The sequence below is a fragment of the Anomaloglossus baeobatrachus genome, unplaced genomic scaffold (genome assembly GCF_048569485.1).
Source record: "Anomaloglossus baeobatrachus isolate aAnoBae1 unplaced genomic scaffold, aAnoBae1.hap1 Scaffold_4857, whole genome shotgun sequence".
NCBI classification, from domain to species: Eukaryota; Metazoa; Chordata; class Amphibia; order Anura; family Aromobatidae; genus Anomaloglossus; species Anomaloglossus baeobatrachus.
This window is the reverse complement of record NW_027444205.1, coordinates 1-27210: the sequence shown is the minus strand read 5'-3', so window position 1 is coordinate 27210 and position 27210 is coordinate 1. Positions and strand designations below refer to the sequence as shown.

Sequence of the window (27210 nt, the reverse complement as noted above, 5' to 3'; positions counted from 1 at the left end):
GCGTCTGGTAATAACATACAGACAGACAGTTTATAATTATGTAAGAAATTTATTCTCTTATAAATTATTTTCACTCTGATCCATATTGCACATGAGCAGAACATGGCGCCACTACACGAGGAGGCACGAGGTGTCGGACTCCACGCCTCCCGTCTGAATGAGGCGGGTGCTGACAGAACATACGTATGGATACAGGCCTCCGACAGACAGATAAGCATGAACCCCGAGATCCGGCCAGCAATATGCGGAGTAGGGGCGCCCCATGGAGGCAGGCGCCGCCTATCCCTGCACTGAGAACTGCTGCTCTGGAGGCGTTTCTGCGAGTTCTCAGGGCGATATTGACGGGCCGGAGACGAACACTGAGGGGTCCTCCAGCCCCATGTAACCGCAGTCACTGTATTGTGACCGGCGTCTTTCCTATACACCCTTCATTGTGCTTGTCACTTCTGCAGGATCTCTGCTTGCCGTCAGTGAACAGGTTTGATACGGTGACGGAGCGTGTCCTGTCCCAGTATCGTCTCGGAGCTGGATCCACTGTAGACAATGCACAGCATTCTGGTACAATGTGTTGGGGCAGGACACATTTGGAGCCTGTTTTGATCCCAGGTTTTCTGGATTGTCTAGACTGGATACAATTGAAGCAAACCCTCAGCTGTGAGAAGCACTGGTCAGGAAAGGGTACTCAGCCTCTGAAAGTAAACCGGACTGCTGACAGTCACTGACAGCAAGCCGCGATCGTGGCAAGAAACCACAATACAAGGGATATGCCGGTCACTCCTGGCGAGCCGCCCTTGCCATGGCTCTGGAGGACCCTTATAGGGGATAGCACTTTAGCAGCAATATAATAGAATGATGTGACATCAGCGCCACCTGCTGGACACTCCGGGTGTGACAGTCGCTACCGGAACGCGTTTAGCCTTGTTGCGGTGCGGCAGTACGGACTGAGCAGAGCCGGACCGCCAAGATTTACCGCTGTTGTAAGAATGCCGGATTATTGGACTCATTGGGTAATGTGTGACCTGTGTCCCGTCCCCCCCAGTCCTGACACCCGGGAGGTGGGGGGCTCATGGGGCGGATGAGTCTATAGGGCGAGGATTCAGGCAGTGACTGTTCACAGCATCTGATGGCGGATAATAAAACCTGGACACTGGCGGGACGTGTGCGCGGGGCTCAGGCCTTCATCAGCGCGCCCACCACCGCCTTCACATTCAGGCTGCGCAGGTCGCAGTACGTCTGACCCGTGCCCACAAACACGATGGGCTGCCCGGTGATGTACGTCATGGAGATGGCAGCGCCCACCTGCGGGAGAGAAAGAAGAGGTGAGGCCACAACGATCCGCCATATGCCGTGGTGCAGCACACAGACGGCGGCAGCTTCCTCATGCCCTGTGCTTATACATTTACCACCAATTTCAAGATCTCTGCTTGCTGCCAGCGACTGCAGGAGGCCTCATCATCCGGGACAATAACGCCCAATCCTCTGAGCCGCACACAGTGTGAACTAGGACATCACAGCAAGCAGAGATACTGAAAGAAGGGAATTTTGTTTACTTACCGTAAATTCCCTTTCTTCTAGCTCTAATTGGGAGACCCAGACAATTGGGTGTATAGCTACTGCCTCCGGAGGCCGCACAAAGTACTACACTTAAAAGTGTTAGGCCCCTCCCCTTCTGCCTATACACCCCCCGTGCTCCCACGGGCTGCTCAGTTTTGGTGCAAAAGCAAGAAGGAGGAAAAAATAATTATAAACTGGTTTAAAGTAACTTCAATCCGAAGGAAACTCGGAGAACTGAAACCATTCAACATGAACAACAGGTGTACACAAAAAAACAGGGGCGGGTGCTGGGTCTCCCAATTAGAGCTAGAAGAAAAGGAATTTACGGTAAGTAACAAAATTCCCTTCTTCTTTTTCGCTCTATTGGGAGACCAAGACAATTGGGACGTCCAAAAGCAGTCCCTGGGTGGGTAAAATAATACCTCGGTAATAGAGCCGTAAAACGGCCTCTTCCTACAGGTGGGCAACCGCCGCCTGAAGGACTCGCCTACCTAGGCTGGCATCCGCCGCAGCATAGGTATGCACCTGATAGTGCTTCGTGAAAGTGTGCAGGCTCGACCAGGTAGCCGCCTGACACACCTGTTGAGCCGTAGCCTGGTGCCTCAAAGCCCAGGACGCTCCCACGGCTCTGGTAGAATGGGCCTTCAGCCCTGAGGGAACCGGAAGCCCAGCCGAACGGTAAGCTTCGATAATTGGCTCCTTGATCCACCGAGCCAGGGTTGATTTGGAAGCCTGTGACCCTTTACGCTGGCCAGCGACAAGGACAAAGAGTGCATCCGAGCGGCGCAGGGGCGCCGTACGAGAAATGTAGAGTCTGAGTGCTCTCACCAGATCTAACAAGTGTAAATCCTTTTCACATTGGTGAACTGGATGAGGATAAAAAGAGGGTAAGGAAATATCCTGATTGAGATGAAAGGGGGATACCACCTTAGGGAGAAATTCCGGAACCGGACGTAGAACCACCTTGTCCTGGTGAAAAACCAGAAAAGGGGCTTTGCACGACAACGCTGCTAGCTCAGACACTCTCCGAAGAGAAGTGACTGCTACTAGAAAAACCACTTTCTGCGAAAGGCGTGAGAGAGAAATATCTCTCATTGGCTCGAATGGTGGTTTCTGAAGAGCCATCAGCACCCTGTTCAGATCCCAGGGTTCTAACGGCCGCTTGTAAGGAGGAACGATGTGACAAACCCCCTGCAGGAACGTGCGTACCTGTGGAAGTCTGGCTAGGCGCTTCTGGAAAAACACAGAGAGCGCTGAAACTTGTCCCTTAAGGGAGCCGAGCGACAAACCCTTTTCCAGTCCAGATTGAAGGAAGGACAGAAAAGTAGGTAATGCAAATGGCCAGGGAGAAAAACCCTGAGCAGAGCACCACGACAGGAAAATTTTCCACGTCCTGTGGTAGATCTTGGCGGACGTTGGTTTCCTAGCCTGTCTCATAGTGGCAATGACGTCTCGAGATAACCCTGAAGACGCTAGGATCCAGGACTCAATGGCCACACAGTCAGGTTGAGGGCCGCAGAATTCAGATGGAAAAACGGCCCTTGAGACAGCAAGTCTGGTCGGTCTGGTAGTGCCCACGGTTGGCCGACCGTGAGATGCCACAGATCCGGGTACCACGACCTCCTCGGCCAGTCTGGAGCGACGAGGATGGCGCGGCGGCAGTCGGCCCTGATCTTGCGTAACACTCTGGGCAACAGTGCCAGCGGAGGAAACACATAAGGGAGCTGAAACTGCGACCAATCCTGAACTAAGGCGTCTGCCGCCAGAGCTCTGGGATCTTGAGACCGTGCCATGAACGTTGGTACCTTGTTGTTGTGCCGGGACGCCATGCGGTCGACGTCCGGCACCCCCCAGCGGCAACAGATCTCCTGAAACACGTCCGGGTGAAGGGACCATTCCCCTGCGTCCATGCCCTGGCGACTGAGATAATCAGCTTCCCAGTTTTCCACGCCTGGGATGTGAACTGCGGATATGGTGGAGGCCGTGGCTTCCACCCACATCAAAATCCGCCGGACTTCCTGGAAGGCTTGTCGACTGCGTGTGCCGCCTTGGTGGTTGATGTATGCCACCGCTGTAGAATTGTCCGACTGAATTCGGATCTGCTTGCCTTCCAGCCACTGCTGGAACGCTTTCAGGGCAAGATACACTGCCCGAATTTCCAGCACATTGATCTGAAGCGAGGACTCTTGCCGGGTCCACGTACCCTGAGTCCTGTGGTGGAGAAAAACCGCTCCCCACCCTGACAGACTTGCGTCCGTCGTGACTACTTCCCAGGATGGGGGTAGGAAGGATTTCCCCTTCGATAATGAAGTGGGAAGAAGCCACCACCGAAGGGAAGCTTTGGTCGCCTGAGAGAGGGAGACGGTCCTGTCGAGGGACGTCGGCTTCCTGTCCCATTTGCGTAGGATGTCCCATTGAAGAGGACGCAGGTGAAACTGCGCAAAAGGGACTGCTTCCATTGCTGCCACCATCTTCCCCAGGAAGTGCATGAGGCGCCTCAAGGGGTGTGACTGGCCTTGAAGGAGAGATTGTACCCCTGTCTGTAGTGACCGCTGCTTGATCAGCGGAAGCTTCACTATCGCTGAGAGGGTATGAAACTCCATGCCAAGGTATGTGAGCGATTGGGCCGGTGTCAGATTTGACTTTGGAAAATTGATGATCCACCCGAAACTCTGGAGAGTCTCCAGGGTAGCGTCGAGGCTGTGTTGGCATGCCTCTAGAGAGGGTGCCTTGATCAACAGATCGTCCAAGTACGGGATCACCGAGTGACCCTGAGAATGGAGGACCGCTACTACAGTAGCCATAACCTTGGTGAAAACCCGTGGGGCTGTTGCCAGGCCGAATGGCAGTGCCACGAACTGCAGGTGTTCGTTTCCTATGGCGAAGCGCAAGAAGCGCTGGTGCTCTGGGGCAATCGGAACGTGGAGATAAGCATCTTTGATATCGATCGATGCAAGGAAATCTCCTTGGGACATTGAGGCGATGACGGAGCGAAGGGATTCCATCCGGAACCGCCTGGTCTTTACGTGTTTGTTGAGAAGTTTCAGGTCTAGGACAGGACGGAAAGACCCGTCCTTCTTTGGGACCACAAACAAGTTGGAGTAAAAACCGTGGCCCTGTTGATGAAGAGGAACAGGGACCACCACTCCTTCTGCCTTCAGAGTGCCCAGCGCCTGCAGAAGAGCCTCGGCTCTCTCGGGAGGCGGAGAAGACCTGAAGAATCGAGTCGGGGGACGAGAGATGAACTCTATCTTGTAACCGTGAGACAGAATGTCTCTCACCCAGCGGTCTTTTATTTGTGGCAGCCAGGCGTCGCAAAAGCGGGAGAGCCTGCCACCGACCGAGGATGCTACTAGAGGAGGTCGAAAGTCATGAGGAAGCCGCCTTGTTAGCGGTGCCTCCAATGTTCTTTTTAGGACGTGACTTAGACCGCCATGCATCAGAGTTCCTTTGTTCTTTCTGAGACCTTTTGGACGAGGAGAATTGGGACCTGCCCGCGCCCCGAAAGGACCGAAACCTCGACTGCCCTCTCCTCTGTTGGGGAATGTTCTGTTTGGGCTGGGGTAAGGATGTATCCTTTCCCTTGGATTGTTTGATGATTTCATCCAGACGCTCGCCAAACAGCCTGTCGCCAGAAATTGGCCAACTGGTTAAGCGCTTTTTGGAAGCAGAATCTGCCTTCCATTCCCGTAGCCACAAGGCCCTGCGGAGTACCACCGAATTGGCGGTCGCCACCGCTGTACGGCTCACAGAGTCCAGGACAGCATTAATAGCGTAAGACGCAATTGCCAAGGTCTGGGTGGTAATGGATGCCACTTGTGGCGCGGCCGTGCATGTGGCTGCTTCAATTTGCGCTTGACCTGCTGAGATAGCTTGCAGCGCCCATACGGCTGCGAATGCTGGGGCAAAAGAAGCTCCGATAGCTTCATAGATGGATTTCAACCAGAGCTCCATCTGCCTGTCAGTGGCATCTTTGAGCGAGGCCCCATCTTCCACTGCAAGTATGGATCTAGCCGCCAGTCTGGAGATTGGAGGATCCACTTTGGGACACTGAGTCCAACCTTTAACCACGTCCGGGGGGAAAGGATAACGTGTATCCTTAAGGCGCTTAGAAAAACGCTTATCTGGACAAGCATGGTGATTCTGGACTGCCTCTCTGAAATCAGAGTGGTCTAGAAACATACTCTGTGTCCGCTTGGGAAACCTGAAACGAAATTTCTCCTGCTGAGAAGCTGACTCCTCCGCCGGAGGGGCTGAGGGAGAAATATCCAGCAACTGATGGATGGACGCAATAAGATCGTTTACTATGGCGTCCCCGTCTGGAGTATTAAGATTGAGAGCGCTCTCAGGATCAGAATCCTGATCAGCTACCTCCGCTTCATCAACCAAAGATTCCCCCCGCTGAGACCCTAAACAATATGATGTCGAGGGAAATTCTAAGCGAGCTCGCTTAGTCAATCTGGGGCTGGGGTCTAAGTCAGAACCCTCAGACTGGGATGTATGAGATACCCCGGGAGGACATTGTTGGTCCAACTGAGGGGGGCCCGGGAACAACGATTCAACAGGGTCCCGTTGCTGAGATACCGGCCTGGACTGCAAGGCTTCTAGTATCTTAGCCACAGTCTCAGAGAGTTTAGCAAACTCAGTCCCCGTCACCTGGACAGTGCCAACAGGTGGCTCCCCCTGGGCCCCTCTTAGCATAGGCTCCGGCTGAAGAAGTGGCACAGGGGTCGAACACTGCACACAATGAGGGTCAGTGGAACCTGCCGGTAGTGGGGTCTTACAAGCGGCGCAGGCAGCATAATAAGCCTGTGTTTTGGCACCCCTGCCTTTTGTAGGCGCCATGCTATAGTTTTCCTTGAGTTACACAAAAGGGTATATAGCCAGAATGCACTGTGCTCATACAGTGTAAAGTATATATGATACACAAATAATGTACCAATACCCTACAGCACCATGGGGCTAGCACCAACAGGTGCTGCTTACCAGCCGCCTAAAGCGGTTGTGAGGCCACCAGAGACCGTGTCTGGGTCTCCCAGGACTTGTCCCTCTTCTGCAGCGTCGGTGGAGCTGACAGGAATGGCTGCGGCGTCCTGACGAGATGAGGGAGCTGTGGGCGTGGCCGAGAAAGAGCGCGAACTGGTGCTCACACCGTGCACAGTGAGGGGGGTGGAGTATGTAAATCATACTCCAGCCCTCATTGCTGCTCGCTCCGTGCAGCGTCCCGCCCTTCCCCCTGCCTGTCAGGGCTGAGGGCGGGAGAAAAGTAAACTAGGCCGCAAGGAAGCCGGGGACTCTAGTAATAAACGCGGCCGCCGTAAAAGCGCGGCCGGCGTGAAAGTCCCCGGCGAACTACAAGTCCCAGCCGCGCCGCAGTGTCCCATGGCAGCGGCGGTTAGTGCGGTAGCCCTTACATATAAACACACTCAGCGACGCTGAGTGTGTAATGGCACATATAGACCCGGTCAGCGCCGCGGTCCCCGGTGCACTAGCACACCCAGCAAAGCTGAGGTGATGCCGTGCGCGGTCCCCACAGGGATACAGAGTACCTCCAAGATGCAGGGCCATGTCCCTGAACGATACTCGGCTCCTATCCATCAGGCTCCACAGGAGTTGTGGATGGAGCACGGTCTCAGTGCCTGGAGACCGGTAAGATCCCACTTCACCCAGAGCCCAGAGGGGGATGGGGAAGGAAAGCAGCATGTGGGCTCCAGCCTCCGTACCCGCAATGGATACCTCAACCTTAACAACACCGCCGACAAGAGTGGGGTGAGAAGGGAGCATGCTGGGGGCCCTAGTATGGGCCCACTTTTCTTCCATCCGACATAGTCAGCAGCTGCTGCTGACTAATCTGTGGAGCTGTGCTGTGCGTGTCTGACCTCCTTCGCACAAAGCAAAAAACTGAGCAGCCCGTGGGAGCACGGGGGGTGTATAGGCAGAAGGGGAGGGGCCTAACACTTTTAAGTGTAGTACTTTGTGCGGCCTCCGGAGGCATAGCCTATACACCCAATTGTCTGGGTCTCCCAATAGAGCGAAAAAGAAATGAATGAATGAACACGAAATGCACAGCAAGCTGCGGACACAATATCCACTATGGGGGTGAGCGGAGACGGAGCGCAGGATTCTGGGTGGAATTTCACGGTAGGATGCGATGTCAGGTGAGAAAAGAAAATCAATTTTCACACAAAAGACAAAGTGAAACCTTATGCAGATTTATACTGAAGTCTTAATAAGAGTGCGACTGCCCCTTTAAAGAGATATCCCCACCCACGCTGGAGGCGTAACCATGGAGACCCCCAAGATTAAAGGGAACCTGTCAGGTCCAATCTTCCCCCGCACCACGAGCAGTTCTGGGTGTATATTGCTAATCCCTGCCTCACTGTCCCTGTATACACCAGCATAGATAAAGGGACCTATAGAAAAAGGATTTCTAAACATCTTTTATCGTATGCTAATGAGGATGGGGACTAGTCCCCTGGGCGTTGCTTCCATTGCCAGCCACCCCCATTAGCATGTTAGTGCGCCCCTGTGGTCGTGGTAATGAATACGCAGGGTCACAGGATGATCTCGCCTCTCCGCTGCCATCGCGTCTGATGGGGGATTTCGGCTCAGCGCACAAGACCCCGGAGTCTGGATCATGCGCACTACGTTAGTTTGAAGCCGGGATGCGCACACCCAGCTTCATAGTGCGCATGACCCAAACTCCAGATCCATGTGCAATGCGCCAAAATCCCCCGTCAGACGCGATGGCAGCGAAGAGGCGAGATCATCCTGTGACCCTGCGTATTCATTAGCATGATAGCACGACCACAGGGGTGTACTAACATGCTAATGGGGGCGACTGGCAATTGAAGCAACGCCCAGGGGACTAGTCCCCGCGCTCATTAGCATACGATAAAAGATCATTAATACTTTTTCTATAGATCTCTATCTATGCGAGCGTATACATAGACAGTGAGGCAGGGATTAGCAATATACACCCAGAACTGCTCGTGGTGCGGGGGCAGATTGGATCTGACAGGTCCCCTTTAAGGCTCTGTAAAAACCAAGGCAATAGCATCTCCCCTCAGCCGGACAGTGCGGGGCCCCAGTGTAAGGAGCCAATGACTGCATGAAGGAGGAAAGCTCTGGACAGTGCGGGGCCCCAGTGTAAGGAGACACTGAGAGCATTAAGGAGGAAAGCTCTGGACAGTGCGGGGCCCCAGTGTAAGGAGACACTGACGGCATGAAGGAGGAAAGCTCTGGACAGTGCGGGGCCCCAGTGTAAGGAGCCACTGACGGCATGAAGGAGGAAAGGTCTGGACAGTGTGGGGCCCCAGTGTAAGGAGCCAATGACGGCATGAAGGAGGAAAGCTCTGGACAGTGCGCGGCCCCAGTGTAAGGAGACACTGACGGCATGAAGGAGGAAAGCTCTGGACAGTGCGGGGCCCCAGTGTAAGGAGACACTAACAGCATGAAGGAGGAAAGCTCTGGACAGTGCGGGGCCCCAGTGTAAGGAGCCACTGACAGCATGAAGGAGGAAAGCTCTGGACAGTGCAGGGCCCCAGTGTAAGGAGACACTGACAGCATGAAGGAGGAAAGCTCTGGACAGTGCGGGGCCCCAGTGTAAGGAGCCACTAACAGCATGAAGGAGGAAAGCTCTGGACAGTGCGGGGCCCCAGTGTAAGGAGCCACTGACAGCATGAAGGAGGAAAGCTCTGGACAGTGCAGGGCCCCAGTGTAAGGAGACACTGACAGCATGAAGGAGGAAAGCTCTGGACAGTACGGGGCCCCAGTGTAAGGAGCCACTGACAGCATGAAGGAGGAAAGCTCTGGACAGTGCGCGGCCCCAGTGTAAGGAGACACTGACATGAAGAAGGAAAGCTGTGAACATTGCGAGGCTCAAGTGTAAGGAGTCACTGATGGCATGAAGGAGCAAAACCCCGGACCGGACGGCGCCCAAGTGTAAAGAGCCATTGATGGCATGAAGGAGGAAAGCTCCGGGTCCCAGTGTAAGGAGCTGGCGACAGCATAATAGAGTAAGGCTGGGACCAGGCATCAGATTTACCTTATCATCAATCGTGTCGAACTTTGTGAGCACGATCCCATCGATGAGCCGCGGCTTTTCCGACAGTGAGTGATCAGCCAGCGCCTTGTTAAACTTCACCTGTGAATCCGGAGAACAAGCAGCAGTTACCTCCATGCAGCTCGACCTCAACCCCCAACGTGCGCCCAAACCCAGCAACGTGTCACCGCACCAGCTGATCCACCGCCTCATTGCCCACCAAGGCTTCCCCAACAAAGAGGACAAGGTCCGGCATGTTGACAGCGATCAGCTTTGCCAGCGCGGTCATCAGAGGAGCGTTGTCCTGCATGCGGCCGGCCGTGTCCACCAGCACCACGTCATAACCCTGATTCCGAGCTGCACCGAGACAAAGAGGCAGTTTAATCACAGAGGGTCTCATTTACCAAACAGCACCAACCACTCTGCAGCCTTAACAACCCCAGAGCAGCTACTCTTAGGAGACGCGTATCCCTGCAGAGGGTTCTCACCGTAAGATATGGCCTCCATGGCAATGCCAGCAGCGTCTTTGCCGTAGCCCTTCTCATAGAGTTGCACCATGGAGCGGCCATTGTGCTTCTCAGGAGGGTGCAGGGAATTAAGGCGTTTTGTGTGGGTGCGCAGCTGCTCCACCGCCCCGGCCCGGAATGTGTCACACGCGGCTATCAGCACGTTATACCCGTTCTCTATCAGCCAGAAGGAAATCTGGAGCAGAAGAGGCGACATATTAGTGGGGGAACGGGCCACGGCCACATCCGGCAATCACGCACTTACTTTGGCCAGGTTGGTGGATTTCCCCACTCCATTCACCCCACAGAAAGTGATGACGTATGGACGACGCATGCGCTGTGACTCCATCACATCACGCAGCACATCCACACGACGCTTTGGCTGCAAGATCTGCACCAGGGACTCCTGTAAAGCTCGTTTCACTGCAGACGTCACAGCTGATGGGAGGAAAGAGGAGAGAACAGCAGTGCAGTGAGCGCAGCTCTGGAGTATAATACAGGAGGAAACTCAGGATCAGTAATGTATGTACACAGTGACTGCACCAGCAGAATAGTGAGTGCAGCTCTGGAGTATAATACAGGGGGTAACTCAGGATCAGTAATGTATGTACACAGTGACTGCACCAGCAGAATAGTGAGCACAGCTCCGGAGTATAATACTAGATGTAACGAAAGGATCAGTAATGTAATGTATGTACACAGCGACTCCACCAGCAGAATAGTGAGTGCAGCTCTGGAGTATTATACAGGAGGTAACTCAGGATCAATAATGTATGTACACAGTGACTGCACCAGCAGAATAGTGAGCGCAGCTCTGGAGTATAATACAGGAAAGAACTCAGGATCAGTAATGTATGTACACAGTGACTGCACCAGCAGAATAGTGAGCGCAGCTCCAGAGTATAATACTGAATGTAACGAAAGGATCAGTAATGTACAGTTAGGTCCAGAAATATTTGGACAGTGACACAAGTTTTGTTATTTTAGCTGTTTACAAAAACATGTTCAGAAATACAATTCTATATATAATATGGGCTGAAAGTGCACACTCCCAGCTGCAATATGAGAGTTTTCACATCCAAATCGGAGAAAGGGTCATAGCTCTGTAATGCATAGCCTCCTCTTTTTCAAGGGACCAAAAGTAATTGGACAAGGGACTCTAAGGGCTGCAATTAACTCTGAAGGCGTCTCCCTCGTTAACCTGTAATCAATGAAGTAGTTAAAAGGTCTGGGGTTGATTACAGGTGTGTGGTTTTGCATTTGGAAGCTGTTGCTGTGACCAGACAACATGCGGTCTAAGGAACTCTCAATTGAGGTGAAGCAGAACATCCTGAGGCTGAAAAAAAAGAAAAAATCCATCAGAGAGATGGCAGACATGCTTGGAGTAGCAAAATCAACAGTCGGGTACATTCTGAGAAAAAAAGGAATTGACTGGTGAGCTTGGGAACTCAAAAAGGCCTGGGCGTCCACGGATGACAACAGTGGTGGATGATCGCCGCATACTTTCTTTGGTGAAGAAGAACCCGTTCACAACATCAACTGAAGTCCAGAACACTCTCAGTGAAGTAGGTGTATCTGTCTCTAAGTCAACAGTAAAGAGAAGACTCCATGAAAGTAAATACAAAGGGTTCACATCTAGATGCAAACCATTCATCAATTCCAAAAATAGACAGGCCAGAGTTACATTTGCTGAAAAATACCTCATGAAGCCAGCTCAGTTCTGGAAAAGTATTCTATGGACAGATGAGACAAAGATCAACCTGTACCAGAATGATGGGAAGAAAAAAGTTTGGAGAAGAAAGGGAACGGCACATGATCCAAGGCACACCACATCCTCTGTAAAACATGGTGGAGGCAACGTGATGGCATGGGCATGCATGGCTTTCAATGGCACTGGGTCACTTGTGTTTATTGATGACATAACAGCAGACAAGAGTAGCCGGATGAATTCTGAAGTGTACCGGGATATACTTTCAGCCCAGATTCAGCCAAATGCCGCAAAGTTGATCGGACGGCGCTTCATAGTACAGATGCACAATGACCCCAAGCATACAGCCAAAGCTACCCAGGAGTTCATGAGTGCAAAAAAGTGGAACATTCTGCAATGGCCAAGTCAATCACCAGATCTTAACCCAATTGAGCATGCATTTCACTTGCTCAAATCCAGACTTAAGACGGAAAGACCCACAAACAAGCAAGACCTGAAGGCTGCGGCTGTAAAGGCCTGGCAAAGCATTAAGAAGGAGGAAACCCAGCGTTTGGTGATGTCCATGGGTTCCAGACTTAAGGCAGTGATTGCCTCCAAAGGATTCGCAACAAAATATTGAAAATAAAAATATTTTGTTTGGGTTTGGTTTATTTGTCCAATTACTTTTGACCTCCTAAAATGTGGAGTGTTTGTAAAGAAATGTGACAATTCCTACAATTTCTATCAGATATTTTTGTTCAAACCTTCAAATTAAACGTTACAATCTGCACTTGAATTCTGTTGTAGAGGATTCATTTCAAATCCAATGTGGTGGCATGCAGAGCCCAACTCGCCAAAATTGTCACTGTCCAAAGATTTCTGGACCTAACAGTGACTGCACAAGCAGAATAGTGAGTGCAGCTCTAGTGTATACTACAGGAGGTAACTCAGGATCAGTAATGTAATGTATATACACAGTGACTGCACCAGCAGAATAGTGAGTGCAGCTCTGGAGTATACTACAGGAGGTAACTCAGGATCAGTAATGTAATGTATATACACAGTGACTGCACCAGCAGAATAGTGAGTGCAGCTCTAGTGTATACTATAGGAGGTAACTCAGGATCAGTAATGTAATGTATATACACAGTGACTGCACCAGCAGAATAGTGAGTGCAGCTCTAGTGTATACTACAGGAGGTAACTCAGGATCAGTAATGTAATGTATATACACAGTGACTGCACCAGCAGAATAGTGAGCGCAGCTCCGGAGTATAATACTGGATGTAACAAAAAGGATCAGTACTGTTATATGACTTACTTGAGAAAGTTCCCATGACTTTCCCTTCCAGTCTCTTTGCCACTGACTCGCAGAGCTGCACAGCAATGTCCGCAGCTACATTCTTGGCTACAAGAATTGCAAACATGTAAGAAATGCAGAAAATGATCACAAATGAAGCAGATAAATGCAGTATTCCTCTTATTGTTTCTGCTCTTTTGCCATTCAGGAATCCAGTAAAGCTGAGTGCCAGGAGTAGCTGGTCTGCATGACTCCCTGTGCAGCGTTACATCAGCCTCACCTATGAGATGGTCCTTCATCTTCTCCAGCACCGGCTCCATGTCATCCATGGTTAGACTTTTAGCCCCAACCAGACCCTTCAACATCCCAAACATCCCTCCGAAGCCACTCTTCTTGGCACTGGAAGAAACCCCTCAGAGGTGAGAGCACAGCACGGACCCCCGGCCCCGGCCAGTCGCATAGACAGGTGGTCTACCTGGACTTCTCCACAGATGGGGGGCTTTTGCTTTGGACAGTGGGGACATCTTCCTCTTCCTCGCTGCTGCTTTCATACTCCACATCCGGGGGGTTTCCTGACATGAAACCACTGCGGAATCTCTGAAAGACACATTGCATAAACACATAAAGGGGATGTGGCTGCTTCTTCCAAAAACAGCGCCACATCTGTCTACAGGTTGTGTCTGGCATTACAGCTCAGCTCCATAGAAGTGAACGGTGCGGACATGCAATCCAACACAGAAGCTGTAGATATTCACAGAAGGCTGCCATGATTATCTGATCCTGCACAGGCCCTCTACCTGGTGACAACCACTAATTGCTGCCATTACAGTAACCTAATGGGTTAACATCGTGCGCTCCTGTAGAGGGTGTGGAGTAGATGCTGCAGGACACAGCCGGGCCTCACCAGCGCCTCCAGATCGTCGTCCGGCACAGCCCCCTCCTCCGCGGTGCCGTTGGTGGTGGGTTTGCTGTAGTCGAGCTCTTTGGTGTTGGACGCCCCGAGCTCCCACACCCGCGGCTGCTTTCCCTTCTCCTTCTGAGCCTCCGGCTTTGGTGATTTGCTATGGAAAAGTAAAAGCTGTCAGTATTCAGTGACGTCCGGACCCTGCCCCAGGACCCCCACGTGCCATGTCCACACCTGGCCTTGTCCCCGGTCTTCATCTTCTTCTTGAAGAACTCCTCGCGCTTCCTTTGCATGGTCTCCTCGGCGCTCAGCTCCTCCGTGTCCCCGGAGGATGGCGGTGCACTCGCCTTCGGTTTGTTGGAAGTGACGGCTTCTGGAGCGATATCTGCAAAACAGAGGAGTTTGGTGTATGAAGGACAAGCAGAGGAGCCCCCCGAGGCCGGGCGAGGTCTGTGGGGTCCACACCCCTCCCCACACCTCCTTCCTGGCCTTACATGAACCCCAGATGTCAGCCAGACCCCCTACAATACACAGGTAGTCTCCGTCCTGGCACCGCACGGGTAATTCCCGCCACTCACTCTCTTTCTTAGAAGACTTGCTCTTCTTGTGATTCTCCTTGGCTTTCTCTCCCGGTTTTTCGATCATGGACTTCACAGTTTTCTTGGACTTCTCAGACTGTTTGAATGTCTTCATGGCGGCGGGGGCCCGAGCTCGGCTGCTCTCCTCCGCTGCCCTGTAAGGGGGAGACAAGTCAGCCCAGGACCACAAATCCCCAGAGCCGCAGACACCCCGATATCGAGGGCGGATTACACCCCCTCACCCCCCGACCAACCGGAGAAGGAAGTCAAAATCATCCTGGAAATCGAAGGAGCCGCTCAGTAACCCCAGGGCGCCGTTCTGCTGGATCTGATTGCGGTACTTGTCCCGGAACTCTTTATGGACGTCATCTATTAACTTGTCCACATACGTCAGCGTCAAAATCTTCTGGTATCCGACCTGCGGGGGACGGGAGACAGATTAGGGGGAGACACAGGGGCTAATCTGCCAGCCGCCCCCTCCCCCGTCATTGTGCAGCCGTGCACCCCACTCTCGTGTCAGTCTTCAGAACCAGCAGGCTCAGGATGAGCGAGGGGGACACGGATCAGTGCACGGCCGCGGCCATCGTCCCCCGCATCTTACCACGAAAACCAGCTCAAACTGATTGTCCAGCTTGTACTTCAGGGTGAGGGAGTCATGGTTGTAGCAGTTGCTGCCGCCGCGCTCCTGCAGAGACACAATGATGAGAGTAGTGCTCCACCAACCATAACCAGCCCCAATACTGCTGCCCCCCCCCCCGTATATCAAAACAGGACACCCCAAAAGTAACAATCACACCCAGATACTTATAGTACAGTCAGCATCTCACAGGCACTCAGTGGACCCCAAAATATTAAACCACCGATCACAACATTCTACCTCCTGGCACAGCCCCCCCCCCGTGTCTGGTCATTACCCCCTCCCCCACAATAACAGGGGCCGCAGTAAAACAATCACATCATCCTCATACTGAACCCCCATATTATGTGCTTGAGCCACAAAACCATTGTGCTTCCAATACGGGGCCCCCTAAAGAACCAGAGCAAATGCCGCCATATGGAGATCGACTCATACAGCAGCCTGACACCCCGACAATCACTGCACCGCGGTCACCTCCTGACACCCCGACAATCACTGCACCGCGGTCACCTCCTGACACCCCGACAATCACTGCGCCGCGGTCACCTCCTGACACCCCGACAATCACTGCGCCGCGGTCACCTCCTGACACCCCGACAATCACTGCGCCGCGGTCACCTCCTGACACCCCGACAATCACTGCGCCGCGGTCACCTCCTGACACCCCGACAATCACTGCATCGCGGTCACCTCCTGACACCCCGACAATCACTGCACCGCGGTCACCTCCTGACACCCCGACAATCACTGCACCGCGGTCACCTCCTGACACCCCGACAATCACTGCGCCGCGGTCACCTCCTGACACCCCGACAATCACTGCGCCGCGGTCACCTCCTGACACCCCGACAATCACTGCATCGCGGTCACCTCCTGACACCCCGAGAATCACTGCGCCGCGGTCACCTCCTGACACCCCGACAATCACTGCGCCGCGGTCACCTCCTGACACCCCGACAATCACTGCATCGCGGTCACCTCCTGACACCCCGACAATCACTGCACCGCGGTCACCTCCTGACACCCCGACAATCACTGCACCGCGGTCACCTCCTGACACCCCGACAATCACTGCGCCGCGGTCCCTCCTGACACCCCGACAATCACTGCACCGCGGTCACCTCCTGACACCCCGACAATCACTGCATCGCGGTCACCTCCTGACACCCCGACAATCACTGCATCGCGGTCACCTCCTGACACCCCGACAATCACTGCACCGCGGTCACCTCCTGACACCCCGACAATCACTGCGCCGCGGTCACCTCCTAGCTCCCAGTGAATCAGTGCACGCTGGCCATCTCCTCGCCTCCCCCAGTGCTCCTCTCTCATCTGCACCCCCCCTGGTCCTTTTCCTCTCTCTTCTGCGTGCCCCCCCCCCGTCCTCCTCCTCTCTCCTCTGCCCCCCGGCCCTTTTCCTCTTCCTCTGCCCCCCGGCCCTTTTCCTCCCCCCCCCCCGGTCCTTTTCCTCTCTCCTCTGCTTCCCCCCCGGTCCTCCTCTTCACTCCTCTGCCCCCCAGTCCCTTTCCTCTCTCTCCCCCCCGGTCCTTTTCCTCTCTCCTCTTCCCCCCCCCTCCCCCCGGTCCTTTTCCTCTCTCCTCTTCCCCCCCCTCCCCCCGGTCCTTTTCCTCTCTCTTCTGCCCCCCCCGGTCCTCCTCCTCTTCTCTCCTCTGCTCCCCCGGTCCCCCTCCTCTCCCTTCTGCCCCCCCCGGTCCTACTCCTCTCCCTTCTGCCCCCCCCGGTCCTCCTCCTCTCCCTTCTGCCCCCCCCCGGTCCGCCTCCTCTCCCTTCTGCCCCCCCCCCCGGTCCGCCTCCTCTCCCTTCTGCCCCCCCCCCGGTCCTGCTGCTCTCCCTTCTGCCCCCCCGGTCCTCCTCCTCTCTCTTCTGCCCCCCCCCCCCCGGTCCTCCTCCTCTTCTCTGCTCTGCTCCCCCGGTCCTCCTCTCTCCTCTGCCCCCCCCACCCCGGTCCTTTTCCTCTCTCCTCTGCCCCCCCCTCCAGTCCTTTTCCTCTCTCTTCTGCCCCCCCCTGGTCCTTTTCCTCTCTATTCTGCCCTCCCCTCCGGTCCTTTTCCTCTCTATTCTGCCCTCCCCTCCGGTCCTTTTCCCTCTCTCTTCTGACCCCCCTGGTCCTTTTTCTCTCTCTTCTGACCCCCCCTGGTCCTTTTCCTCTCTCTTCTGACCCCCCCTGGTCCTTTTCCTCTCTCTTCTGACCCCCCCTGGTCCTTTTCCTCTCTCTTCTGACCCCTTCTGGTCCTTTTCCTCTCTCTTCTGACCCCCCCTGGTCCTTTTCCTCTCTCTTCTGACCCCCATGGTCCTTTTCCTCTCTCCTCTGCCCTCCCCCGGTCCTCCACCTCTCTCCTCTGCCCAACCTGGTCCTCTACCTCTCTCCTCTTCCCCCCCTGGTCATTCTCCTCTCTCCTCTGCCCCCTTGGTTTTCCTCCTGTTTTTGCCCCCGTGAAGCTGCCCCCAATCCTCCTCCTCCCCCCCCCAATCTTCCTCTGGTCCTCCTCCTCCTCCTCTCTCCTCTGCCACCCCCAGTCATCCTTCTCTTTCCTTTGCCCCCCAGTCCCTCTCCTCTGCCCCCCCCGGTCCTCTTCCCTTTTCTGCCCCCGAACCTCCCCCTATCTCCCACCTCCCCCCACCCCTCCAGTCCTCATCTTCCTCCTTTCCCAGCCCTTCGGTCTTCATCTTTTCTCTTTTCTCCCCCGCCCCTCGATTCTCCTGTCCCCTTCCCTCCTCAGTTCGCACCCCCGTTCTTTTCCTCTCTCTGCCCCCCCCTTCCTCCTCTCCCCGTAGCTCCTCCTCTCTCTACCCACCGGTCCTCCTCTCCCCATAGCTCCTCCTCTCTCTACCCCCCGATTCTCCACTCCCCGTAGCTCCTCCTCTCTGGGCCCCCCCAATTGTCCTCATAGCTCCTCCTCTTTGGCCCCCCCCGATTCTCCTCTCCTCAAAGTTCCTCCTCTCTGCCCCCCCGATTCTCCTCTCCCTGTAGCTCCTCCTCTCTCCGATTCTGCTCTCCTTGTAGCTCCTCCTCTTTCCCCCCCAGATTCTCCTCTCCCTGTAGCTCCTCCTTTCTCCCCCCGATTCTCCTCCCCCTTGTAGCTCCTCCTCTCCCCCCGATTCTCCTCCCCCTTGTAGCTCCTCCTCTCTCCCCCCGATTCTCCTCTCCCTGTAGTTCCTCCTCTCTCTCCCCCCCAGATTCTCCTCTCCCTGTAGTTCCTCCTCTCTCTCCCCCCCAGATTCTCCTCTCCCTGTAGTTCCTCCTCTCTCTCCCCCCCAGATTCTCCTCTCCCTGTAGTTCCTCCTCTCTCTCCCCCCCAGATTCTCCTCTCCCTGTAGTTCCTCCTCTCTCTCCCCCCCAGATTCTCCTCTCCCTGTAGTTCCTCCTCTCTCTCCCCCCCAGATTCTCCTCTCCCTGTAGTTCCTCCTCTCTCTCCCCCCCAGATTCTCCTCTCCCTGTAGTTCCTCCTCTCTCTCCCCCCCAGATTCTCCTCTCCCTGTAGTTCCTCCTCTCTCTCCCCCCCAGATTCTCCTCTCCCTGTAGTTCCTCCTCTCTCTCCCCCCCAGATTCTCCTCTCCCTGTAGTTCCTCCTCTCTCTCTCCCCCCCAGATTCTCCTCTCCCTGTAGTTCCTCCTCTCTCTCTCCCCCCCAGATTCTCCTCTCCCTGTAGTTCCTCCTCTCTCTCCCCCCCAGATTCTCCTCTCCCTGTAGTTCCTCCTCTCTCTCCCCCCCAGATTCTCCTCTCCCTGTAGTTCCTCCTCTCTCTCCCCCCCAGATTCTCCTCTCCCTGTAGTTCCTCCTCTCTCTCCCCCCCAGATTCTCCTCTCCCTGTAGTTCCTCCTCTCTCTCCCCCCCAGATTCTCCTCTCCCTGTAGTTCCTCCTCTCTCTCCCCCCCAGATTCTCCTCTCCCTGTAGTTCCTCCTCTCTCTCCCCCCCAGATTCTCCTCTCCCTGTAGTTCCTCCTCTCTCTCCCCCCCAGATTCTCCTCTCCCTGTAGTTCCTCCTCTCTCTCCCCCCCAGATTCTCCTCTCCCTGTAGTTCCTCCTCTCTCTCCCCCCCAGATTCTCCTCTCCCTGTAGTTCCTCCTCTCTCTCCCCCCCAGATTCTCCTCTCCCTGTAGTTCCTCCTCTCTCTCCCCCCCAGATTCTCCTCTCCCTGTAGTTCCTCCTCTCTCTCCCCCCCAGATTCTCCTCTCCCTGTAGTTCCTCCTCTCTCTCCCCCCCAGATTCTCCTCTCCCTGTAGTTCCTCCTCTCTCTCCCCCCCAGATTCTCCTCTCCCTGTAGTTCCTCCTCTCTCTCCCCCCGATTCTCCTCTCCCTGTAGTTCCTCCTCTCTCTCCCCCCCAGATTCTCCTCTCCCTGTAGTTCCTCCTCTCTCTCCCCCCCAGATTCTCCTCTCCCTGTAGTTCCTCCTCTCTCTCCCCCCCAGATTCTCCTCTCCCTGTAGTTCCTCCTCTCTCTCCCCCCCAGATTCTCCTCTCCCTGTAGTTCCTCCTCTCTCTCCCCCCCAGATTCTCCTCTCCCTGTAGTTCCTCCTCTCTCTCCCCCCCCAGATTCTCCTCTCCCTGTAGTTCCTCCTCTCTCTCCCCCCCAGATTCTCCTCTCCCTGTAGTTCCTCCTCTCTCTCCCCCCCAGATTCTCCTCTCCCTGTAGTTCCTCCTCTCTCTCCCCCCCAGATTCTCCTCTCCCTGTAGTTCCTCCTCTCTCTCCCCCCCAGATTCTCCTCTCCCTGTAGTTCCTCCTCTCTCTCCCCCCCAGATTCTCCTCTCCCTGTAGTTCCTCCTCTCTCTCCCCCCCAGATTCTCCTCTCCCTGTAGTTCCTCCTCTCTCTCCCCCCCAGATTCTCCTCTCCCTGTAGTTCCTCCTCTCTCTCCCCCCCAGATTCTCCTCTCCCTGTAGTTCCTCCTCTCTCTCCCCCCCAGATTCTCCTCTCCCTGTAGTTCCTCCTCTCTCTCCCCCCCAGGTTCTCCTCTCCCTGTAGTTCCTCCTCTCTCTCCCCCCCAGATTCTCCTCTCCCTGTAGTTCCTCCTCTCTCTCCCCCCCAGATTCTCCTCTCCCTGTAGTTCCTCCTCTCTCTCCCCCCCAGATTCTCCTCTCCCTGTAGTTCCTCCTCTCTCTCCCCCCCAGATTCTCCTCTCCCTGTAGTTCCTCCTCTCTCTCCCCCCCCAGATTCTCCTCTCCCTGTAGTTCCTCCTCTCTCTCCCCCCCAGATTCTCCTCTCCCTGTAGTTCCTCCTCTCTCTCCCCCCCAGATTCTCCTCTCCCTGTAGTTCCTCCTCTCTCTCCCCCCCAGATTCTCCTCTCCCTGTAGTTCCTCCTCTCTCTCCCCCCCAGATTCTCCTCTCCCTGTAGTTCCTCCTCTCTCTCCCCCCCAGATTCTCCTCTCCCTGTAGTTCCTCCTCTCTCTCCCCCCCAGGTTCTCCTCTCCCTGTAGTTCCTCCTCTCTCTCCCCCCCAGATTCTCCTCTCCCTGTAGTTCCTCCTCTCTCTCCCCCCCAGATTCTCCTCTCCCTGTAGTTCCTCCTCTCTCTCCCCCCCAGATTCTCCTCTCCCTGTAGTTCCTCCTCTCTCTCCCCCCCAGATTCTCCTCTCCCTGTAGTTCCTCCTCTCTCTCCCCCCCAGATTCTCCTCTCCCTGTAGTTCCTCCTCTCTCTCCCCCCCAGATTCTCCTCTCCCTGTAGTTCCTCCTCTCTCTCCCCCCCAGATTCTCCTCTCCCTGTAGTTCCTCCTCTCTCTCCCCCCCAGATTCTCCTCTCCCTGTAGTTCCTCCTCTCTCTCCCCCCCAGATTCTCCTCTCCCTGTAGTTCCTCCTCTCTCTCCCCCCCAGATTCTCCTCTCCCTGTAGTTCCTCCTCTCTCTCCCCCCCAGATTCTCCTCTCCCTGTAGTTCCTCCTCTCTCTCCCCCCCAGATTCTCCTCTCCCTGTAGTTCCTCCTCTCTCTCCCCCCCCCGATTCTCCTCTCCCTGTAGTTCCTCCTCTCTCTCCCCCCCCAATTCTCCTCTCCCTGTAGTTCCTCCTCTCTCTCCCCCCCCGATTCTCCTCTCCCTCCCCCCCCCCCGATTCTCCTCTCCCTCCCCCCCCCCCCGATTCTCCTCTCCCTCCCCCCCCCCAGATTCTCCTCTCCCTCCCCCCCCCGATTCTCCTCTCCCTCCCCTCGATTCTCCTCTCCCTGTAGCTCCTCCTCTCTCCCCCCGATTCTCCTCTCCCTGTAGCTCCTCCTCTCTCCCCCCCGATTCTCCTCTCCCTGTAGCTCCTCCTCTCTCCCCCCCGATTCTCCTCTCCCTGTAGCTCCTCCTCTCTCCCCCCCGATTCTCCTCTCCCTGTAGCTCCTCCTCTCTCCCCCCCGATTCTCCTCTCCCTGTAGCTCCTCCTCTCTCCCCCCCGATTCTCCTCTCCCCGTAGCTCCTCCTCTCTCCCCGTAGCTCCTCCTCTCTCCCCGTAGCTCCTCCCTTCGCACCCCCGGACTCTCCGGTTAGGTCTGTGTCGGCTCCACCACATTACATCTGACACCACAGATAGTGATGGGCCCAGCATGACAGAACGTCTCCTGTTTGGACCCGGCAAGACCCCACATCTCAGCCCCGCAGCGGCCCCGGTGCTCACCTGTAGGATGACGGAGCGCAGCAGCGCATTGACCGGGCCGCTGATGGAGCCGCGCACCCCCTGGAAGCACCAGAGCACGATGCCGCCTTTACTGAAGATGGTGAAGAAGTCCAACATGTTTCTCTGTCCGCGCTGCGCTCCGCACGTCACTCACGGCCCCGGGACACGTCAGAGAAACACCGGGAACGCGTCACTTCCACCTGTACCGGAAGAGGCGGCTCCTGCGCGCTCCACACTATCACCCGCCGCCATCTTACTGCACCCATCAACTGACCCGCGCGCCCTCTGGAGGAGCCTGCGATATTTCACTGCACTGCTGTGATTGGCTGTCAGCACGACGCTTCCTGATGATGTCACAGAATGTGAAAATCCTCTATCTGCTGTGGCAGTCAGTGTAAGGCGCTATGGGTGTGAGCAGAGTGTGCGGGACGGGAGCGCGGCTGCTGCTGACCCGCGGGGGCCCGAGCCTGGGGGCCACTGCGGCCGCACACAGGGGCTTCCGGACCTCCGCAGCCTCACTCAAGGAGGATGAGTTCTCCAAAAGTAAGTGAACCCCCCCAATACAGGACAGTGGTGTGTGTGTGCTGGGTATACAGTGTGTCTGTATATACTGCACCATAGATTCCCGCTACACCGAGTGATGCAAAGTGTATTATTATATACCTGGAGATTACATTGTATACCAGGAGAATTTATATATACTGGGAGATTACATAATGTATACCGGAAGATTATTATATGTACAGCAGGAGATTACATTATACACTGGGAGATTACATAATATATACTGGGAGATTATTATATGTATACTGGGAGATTACATAATATATACTGGGAGATTATTATATGTACAGCAGGAGATTACATTATACACTGGGAGATTACATAATATATACCGGAAGATTATTATATGTACAGCAGGAGATTACATTATACACTGGGAGATTACATAATATATACTGGGAGATTATTATATGTATACTGGGAGATTACATAATATATACTGGGAGATTATTATATGTATACTGGGAGATTACATAATATATACTGGGAGATTATTATATGTATACTGGGAGATTACATAATATATACTGGGAGATTACATAATATATACCGGAAGATTATTATATGTACAGCAGGAGATTACATTATACACTGGGAGATTACATAATATATACTGGGAGATTATTATATGTATACTGGGAGATTACATAATATATACTGGGAGATTATTATATGTATACTGGGAGATTACATAATATATACTGGGAGATTATTATATGTATACTGGGAGATTACATAATATATACTGGGAGATTATTATATGTATACTGGGAGATTACATAATATATACTGGGAGATTATTATATGTATACTGGGAGATTACATAATATATACTGGGAGATTATTATATGTATACTGGGAGATTACATAATATATACTGGGAGATTACATAATATATACCGGAAGATTATTATATGTACAGCAGGAGATTACATTATACACTGGGAGATTACATAATATATACTGGGAGATTATTATATGTATACTGGGAGATTACATAATATATACTGGGAGATTATTATATGTACAGCAGGAGATTACATTATACACTGGGAGATTACATAATATATACCGGAAGATTATTATATGTATACTGGGAGATTATATGTACAGCGGGAGATATTATATACCGGGAGATTTCTATATATATACCAAGAAATTACATTATATACTGGGAGATTATTATGTTTACCGGGAGATTATCATATATATATATATATATATATATATATATATATATATATATATATGGAGATATATATATGGAGATTCCATTATATACTGGGAGGTTATTTTATATATATATATATATATATATATATATTATATTTCCCGGGAGATTATGATATATTGTTCAGTGTATTTATTATATCGCCCTCATGCTCGGCGGCGCTGTACATGATCTCTCTCCCCGTCGGGGTCGCCGCCTCCCTGCGTCTCTCTGTGACTTTTCTGTTCTGTCACTTTCTGGCACCTGATTGCAGTAAAGTCCTCTGACAACCGGCGGGAGCCCCAGCGCAGCGTCCTCACAGGTTGTCACCCGAGGATCAGACGTCACAGGACCGATGATAACTGGGAAATAACAGCTCGTTACTTCTGGACTCGTTACCTTGTATTAACCCCGTGCAGTAAACGAGGCGTCACAACTGCTGACAATGAGGACGCGGACGAGTGCGCACAAGATATCTGGTTATTGCTTAATATTAAACGTTAATGACTAAACCCATCATAAAGTGTCAGTGTCATTATCAGCTCCGCACTGCTCCATAGAGAATCAGCTGATAAAGCCCTACAACCAGCCTGTATATAGCGTGAGGTCGTCAGCCCCGCCCCCAATACTGACAACCAGCCTGTATATAGTGTGAGGTCGTCAGCCCCGCCCCCAATACTGACAACCAGCCTGTATATAGCGTGAGGTCGTCAGCCCCGCCCCCAATACTGACAACCCGCCTGTATATAGTGTGAGGTCGTCAGCCCCGCCCCCAATACTGACAACCAGCCTGTATATAGTGTGAGGTCGTCAGCCCCGCCCCCAATACTGACAACCCGCCTGTATATAGTGTGAGGTCGTCAGCCCCGCCCCCAATACTGACAACCAGCCTGTATCTAGTGTGAGGTCGTCAGCCCCGCCCCCAATACTGACAACCAGCCTGTGTATACTGTGAGGTCGTCAGCCCCGCCCCCGATACTGACAACCAGCCTGTATCTAGTGTGAGGTCGTCAGCCCCGCCCCCAATACTGACAACCAGCCTGTGTATACTGTGAGGTCGTCAGCCCCGCCCCCGATACTGACAACCAGCCTGTATCTAGTGTGAGGTCGTCAGCCCCGCCCCCAATACTGACAACCAGCCTGTATATAGTGTGAGGTCATCAGCCCCGCCCCCAATACTGACAACCAGCCTGTATATAGTGTGAGGTCATCAGCCCCGCCCCCAATACTGACAACCAGCCTGTATATAGCGTGAGGTCGTCAGCCCCGCCCCCGATACTGACAACCAGCCTGTATATAGTGTGAGGTCGTCAGCCCCGCCCCCGATACTGACAACCAGCCTGTATCTAGTGTGAGGTCGTCAGCCCCGCCCCCAATACTGACAACCAGCCTGTGTATACTGTGAGGTCGTCAGCCCCGCCCCCGATACTGACAACCAGCCTGTATCTAGTGTGAGGTCGTCAGCCCCGCCCCCAATACTGACAACCAGCCTGTATATAGTGTGAGGTCATCAGCCCCGCCCCCAATACTGACAACCAGCCTGTATATAGTGTGAGGTCATCAGCCCCGCCCCCAATACTGACAACCAGCCTGTATATAGCGTGAGGTCGTCAGCCCCGCCCCCGATACTGACAACCAGCCTGTATATAGTGTGAGGTCATCAGCCCCGCCCCCAATACTGACAACCAGCCTGTATATAGTGTGAGGTCATCAGCCCCGCCCCCAATACTGACAACCAGCCTGTATATAGTGTGAGGTCATCAGCCCCGCCCCCGATACTGACAACCAGCCTGTATATAGTGTGAGGTTGTCAGCCCCGCCCCCGATACTGACAACCAGCCTGTATATAGTGTGAGGTTGTCAGCCCCGCCCCCAATACTGACAACCAGCCTGTATATACTGTGAGGTCATCAGCCCCGCCCCCGATACTGACAACCAGCCTGTATATAGTGTGAGGTCGTCAGCCCCGCCCCCGATACTGACAACCAGCCTGTATATAGCGTGAGGTCGTCATCCCCGCCCCCGATACTGACAACCAGCCTGTATATAGTGTGAGGTCGTCAGCCCCGCCCCCGATACTGACAACCAGCCTGTATATAGTGTGAGGTCATCAGCCCCGCCCCCAATACTGACAACCAGCCTGTATATACTGTGAGGTCATCAGCCCCGCCCCCGATACTGACAACCAGCCTGTATATAGTGTGAGGTTGTCGGCTCCGCCCCTGGTGATGACATCACTGATTCTCTTGCCTCCTGTTGCCGTCTTCTCGGTGTCGGTGATCAGATTTTCTTCTTCGCATTATTATTATATTGTTATTTCTGTTTTCTTCCCAGTTCTTTCCGGTGAAATACAGAAGATCCACAATAAAGTGCGGGACGTTCTGCCGGGCAGCGACTGGTCACCATTGAAATCCATGGAGCATCTCCCGCCAGAACACGCGGATATCGTCATCGTGGGAGGCGGAGTCATGGGCTGGGCTGTCGCTTATTGGCTGAAGCGAATGCTGACCAAGAAGAAAGCGTACAACGTGCTGGTGGTGGAGCGCGACCCGACCGTGAGTCCTCCAGGTGATCAGCGGCCGCCTGCACAGAGCATCGGGCCGCGCCGGCACTGTCAGAACCTCCACATCTTACCGTGACTGTTACACTGAGGCGCTTCCTTGTAAGCGCTCGTGTGATACGCATCATCCCCCTGAATACGAGGCGGCCCCCCATTGCCAGCACGTCTGTGACCCCGTTATCTGTAATATATCACACACCCTCCGAGTACACAACTCACCCGAGAAGACCCAGGTAACGTCACCTAATAACGCCCTCTCTTCTCTCATCCCTAGTACTCGCACGCCTCCACCGTTCTCTCCGCAGGCGGCATCCGGCAGCAGTTCTCCCGAAAAGAAAACATCCAGATGTCGCTGTTTGGAGCCCATTTCCTGCGCAACATTAATGTAAGACGCCAGTAATGTAACAGAACATAAGGGGACTGAAACAAAAATCCCACAGTGCGGTCACATATCACCTGGCATTATACTCCAGAGCTGCACTCACTATTCTGCTGGTGCAGTCACTGTGTACATACATTACTGATCCTGAGTTACCTCCTGTATTACACTCCAGAGCTGCACTCACTATTCTGCTGCTGCAGTCACTGTGTACATACATACATTACTGATCCTGAGTTACCTCCTGTATTATACTCCAGAGCTGCACTCACTATTCTGCTGGTGCAGTCACTGTGTACATACATACATTACTGATCCTGAGTTACCTCCTGTATTATACTCCAGAGCTGCACTCACTATTCTGCTGGTGCCGTCACTGTGTACATACATTACTGATCCTGAGTTACCTCCTGTATTATACTCCAGAGCTGCACTCACTATTCTGCTGGTGCAGTCACTGTGTACATACATTACTGATCCTGAGTTACCTCCTGTATTATACTCCAGAGCTGCACTCACTATTCTGCTGGTGCCGTCACTGTGTACATACATTACTGATCCTGAGTTACCTCCTGTATTATACTCCAGAGCTGCACTCACTATTCTGCTGGTGCAGTCACTGTGTACATACATTACTGATCCTGTATCTTGGACCCCTCAGACCCCCGTGTCTCTTATTGCAGGA

At 53.7% G+C, this 27210-nt stretch overlaps 2 protein-coding genes across 3 annotated transcripts; one reads left to right on the top strand and one right to left on the bottom strand.

Moving 5' to 3' along the window:
* Positions 1 to 29: 29 nt before the first annotated feature.
* On the bottom strand, positions 30 to 22040 carry LOC142281807 (signal recognition particle receptor subunit alpha-like). Its single transcript, XM_075332900.1, has 14 exons — positions 21813 to 22040; positions 15175 to 15258; positions 14828 to 14991; positions 14574 to 14728; positions 14230 to 14380; positions 13996 to 14152; positions 13567 to 13688; positions 13372 to 13490; positions 13113 to 13199; positions 10370 to 10542; positions 10087 to 10300; positions 9792 to 9955; positions 9602 to 9700; positions 30 to 1299 (listed from the first exon to the last, which is right to left on the bottom strand). The coding sequence occupies exons 1-14, from the start codon at positions 21927 to 21929 to the stop codon at positions 1171 to 1173; spliced, it is 1935 nt and encodes a 644-aa protein (XP_075189015.1). The 5' UTR covers positions 21930 to 22040; the 3' UTR covers positions 30 to 1170.
* On the top strand, positions 21765 to 26561 carry LOC142281808 (FAD-dependent oxidoreductase domain-containing protein 1-like). 2 transcript variants are annotated; one of them, XM_075332902.1, is made up of 3 exons: positions 21765 to 22355; positions 25921 to 26154; positions 26421 to 26552. In XM_075332902.1, the coding sequence occupies exons 1-3, from the start codon at positions 22217 to 22219 to the stop codon at positions 26528 to 26530; spliced, it is 483 nt and encodes a 160-aa protein (XP_075189017.1). In that variant the 5' UTR covers positions 21765 to 22216; the 3' UTR covers positions 26531 to 26552. The 2 variants fall into 2 exon arrangements, with proteins under 2 accessions (XP_075189017.1, XP_075189016.1); XM_075332901.1 differs by having other exon boundaries at positions 21771 to 22355; positions 25921 to 26141; positions 26421 to 26561.
* The last annotated feature ends 649 nt before the right edge of the window (positions 26562 to 27210 follow it).

Excerpts from the sequence above, each read along its gene's own strand:
- LOC142281807 (XM_075332900.1), bottom strand. The coding sequence starts at position 21,929 with ATGTTGGACTTCTTCACCATCTTCAGTAAAGGCGGCATCGTGCTCTGG. Across the intron at positions 14,729-14,827 it reads GATTTTGACTTCCTTCTCCG|GGCAGCGGAGGAGAGCAGCC; the intron begins GTTGGTCGGGGG and ends TCCCCCTTACAG. Across the intron at positions 14,381-14,573 it reads CAAGTCTTCTAAGAAAGAGA|ATATCGCTCCAGAAGCCGTC; the intron begins GTGAGTGGCGGG and ends TCTGTTTTGCAG.
- LOC142281808 (XM_075332901.1), top strand. The coding sequence starts at position 22,217 with ATGGGTGTGAGCAGAGTGTGCGGGACGGGAGCGCGGCTGCTGCTGACC. Across the intron at positions 22,356-25,920 it reads GGAGGATGAGTTCTCCAAAA|TTCTTTCCGGTGAAATACAG; the intron begins GTAAGTGAACCC and ends TTTTCTTCCCAG. Across the intron at positions 26,142-26,420 it reads TGGTGGAGCGCGACCCGACC|TACTCGCACGCCTCCACCGT; the intron begins GTGAGTCCTCCA and ends TCTCATCCCTAG.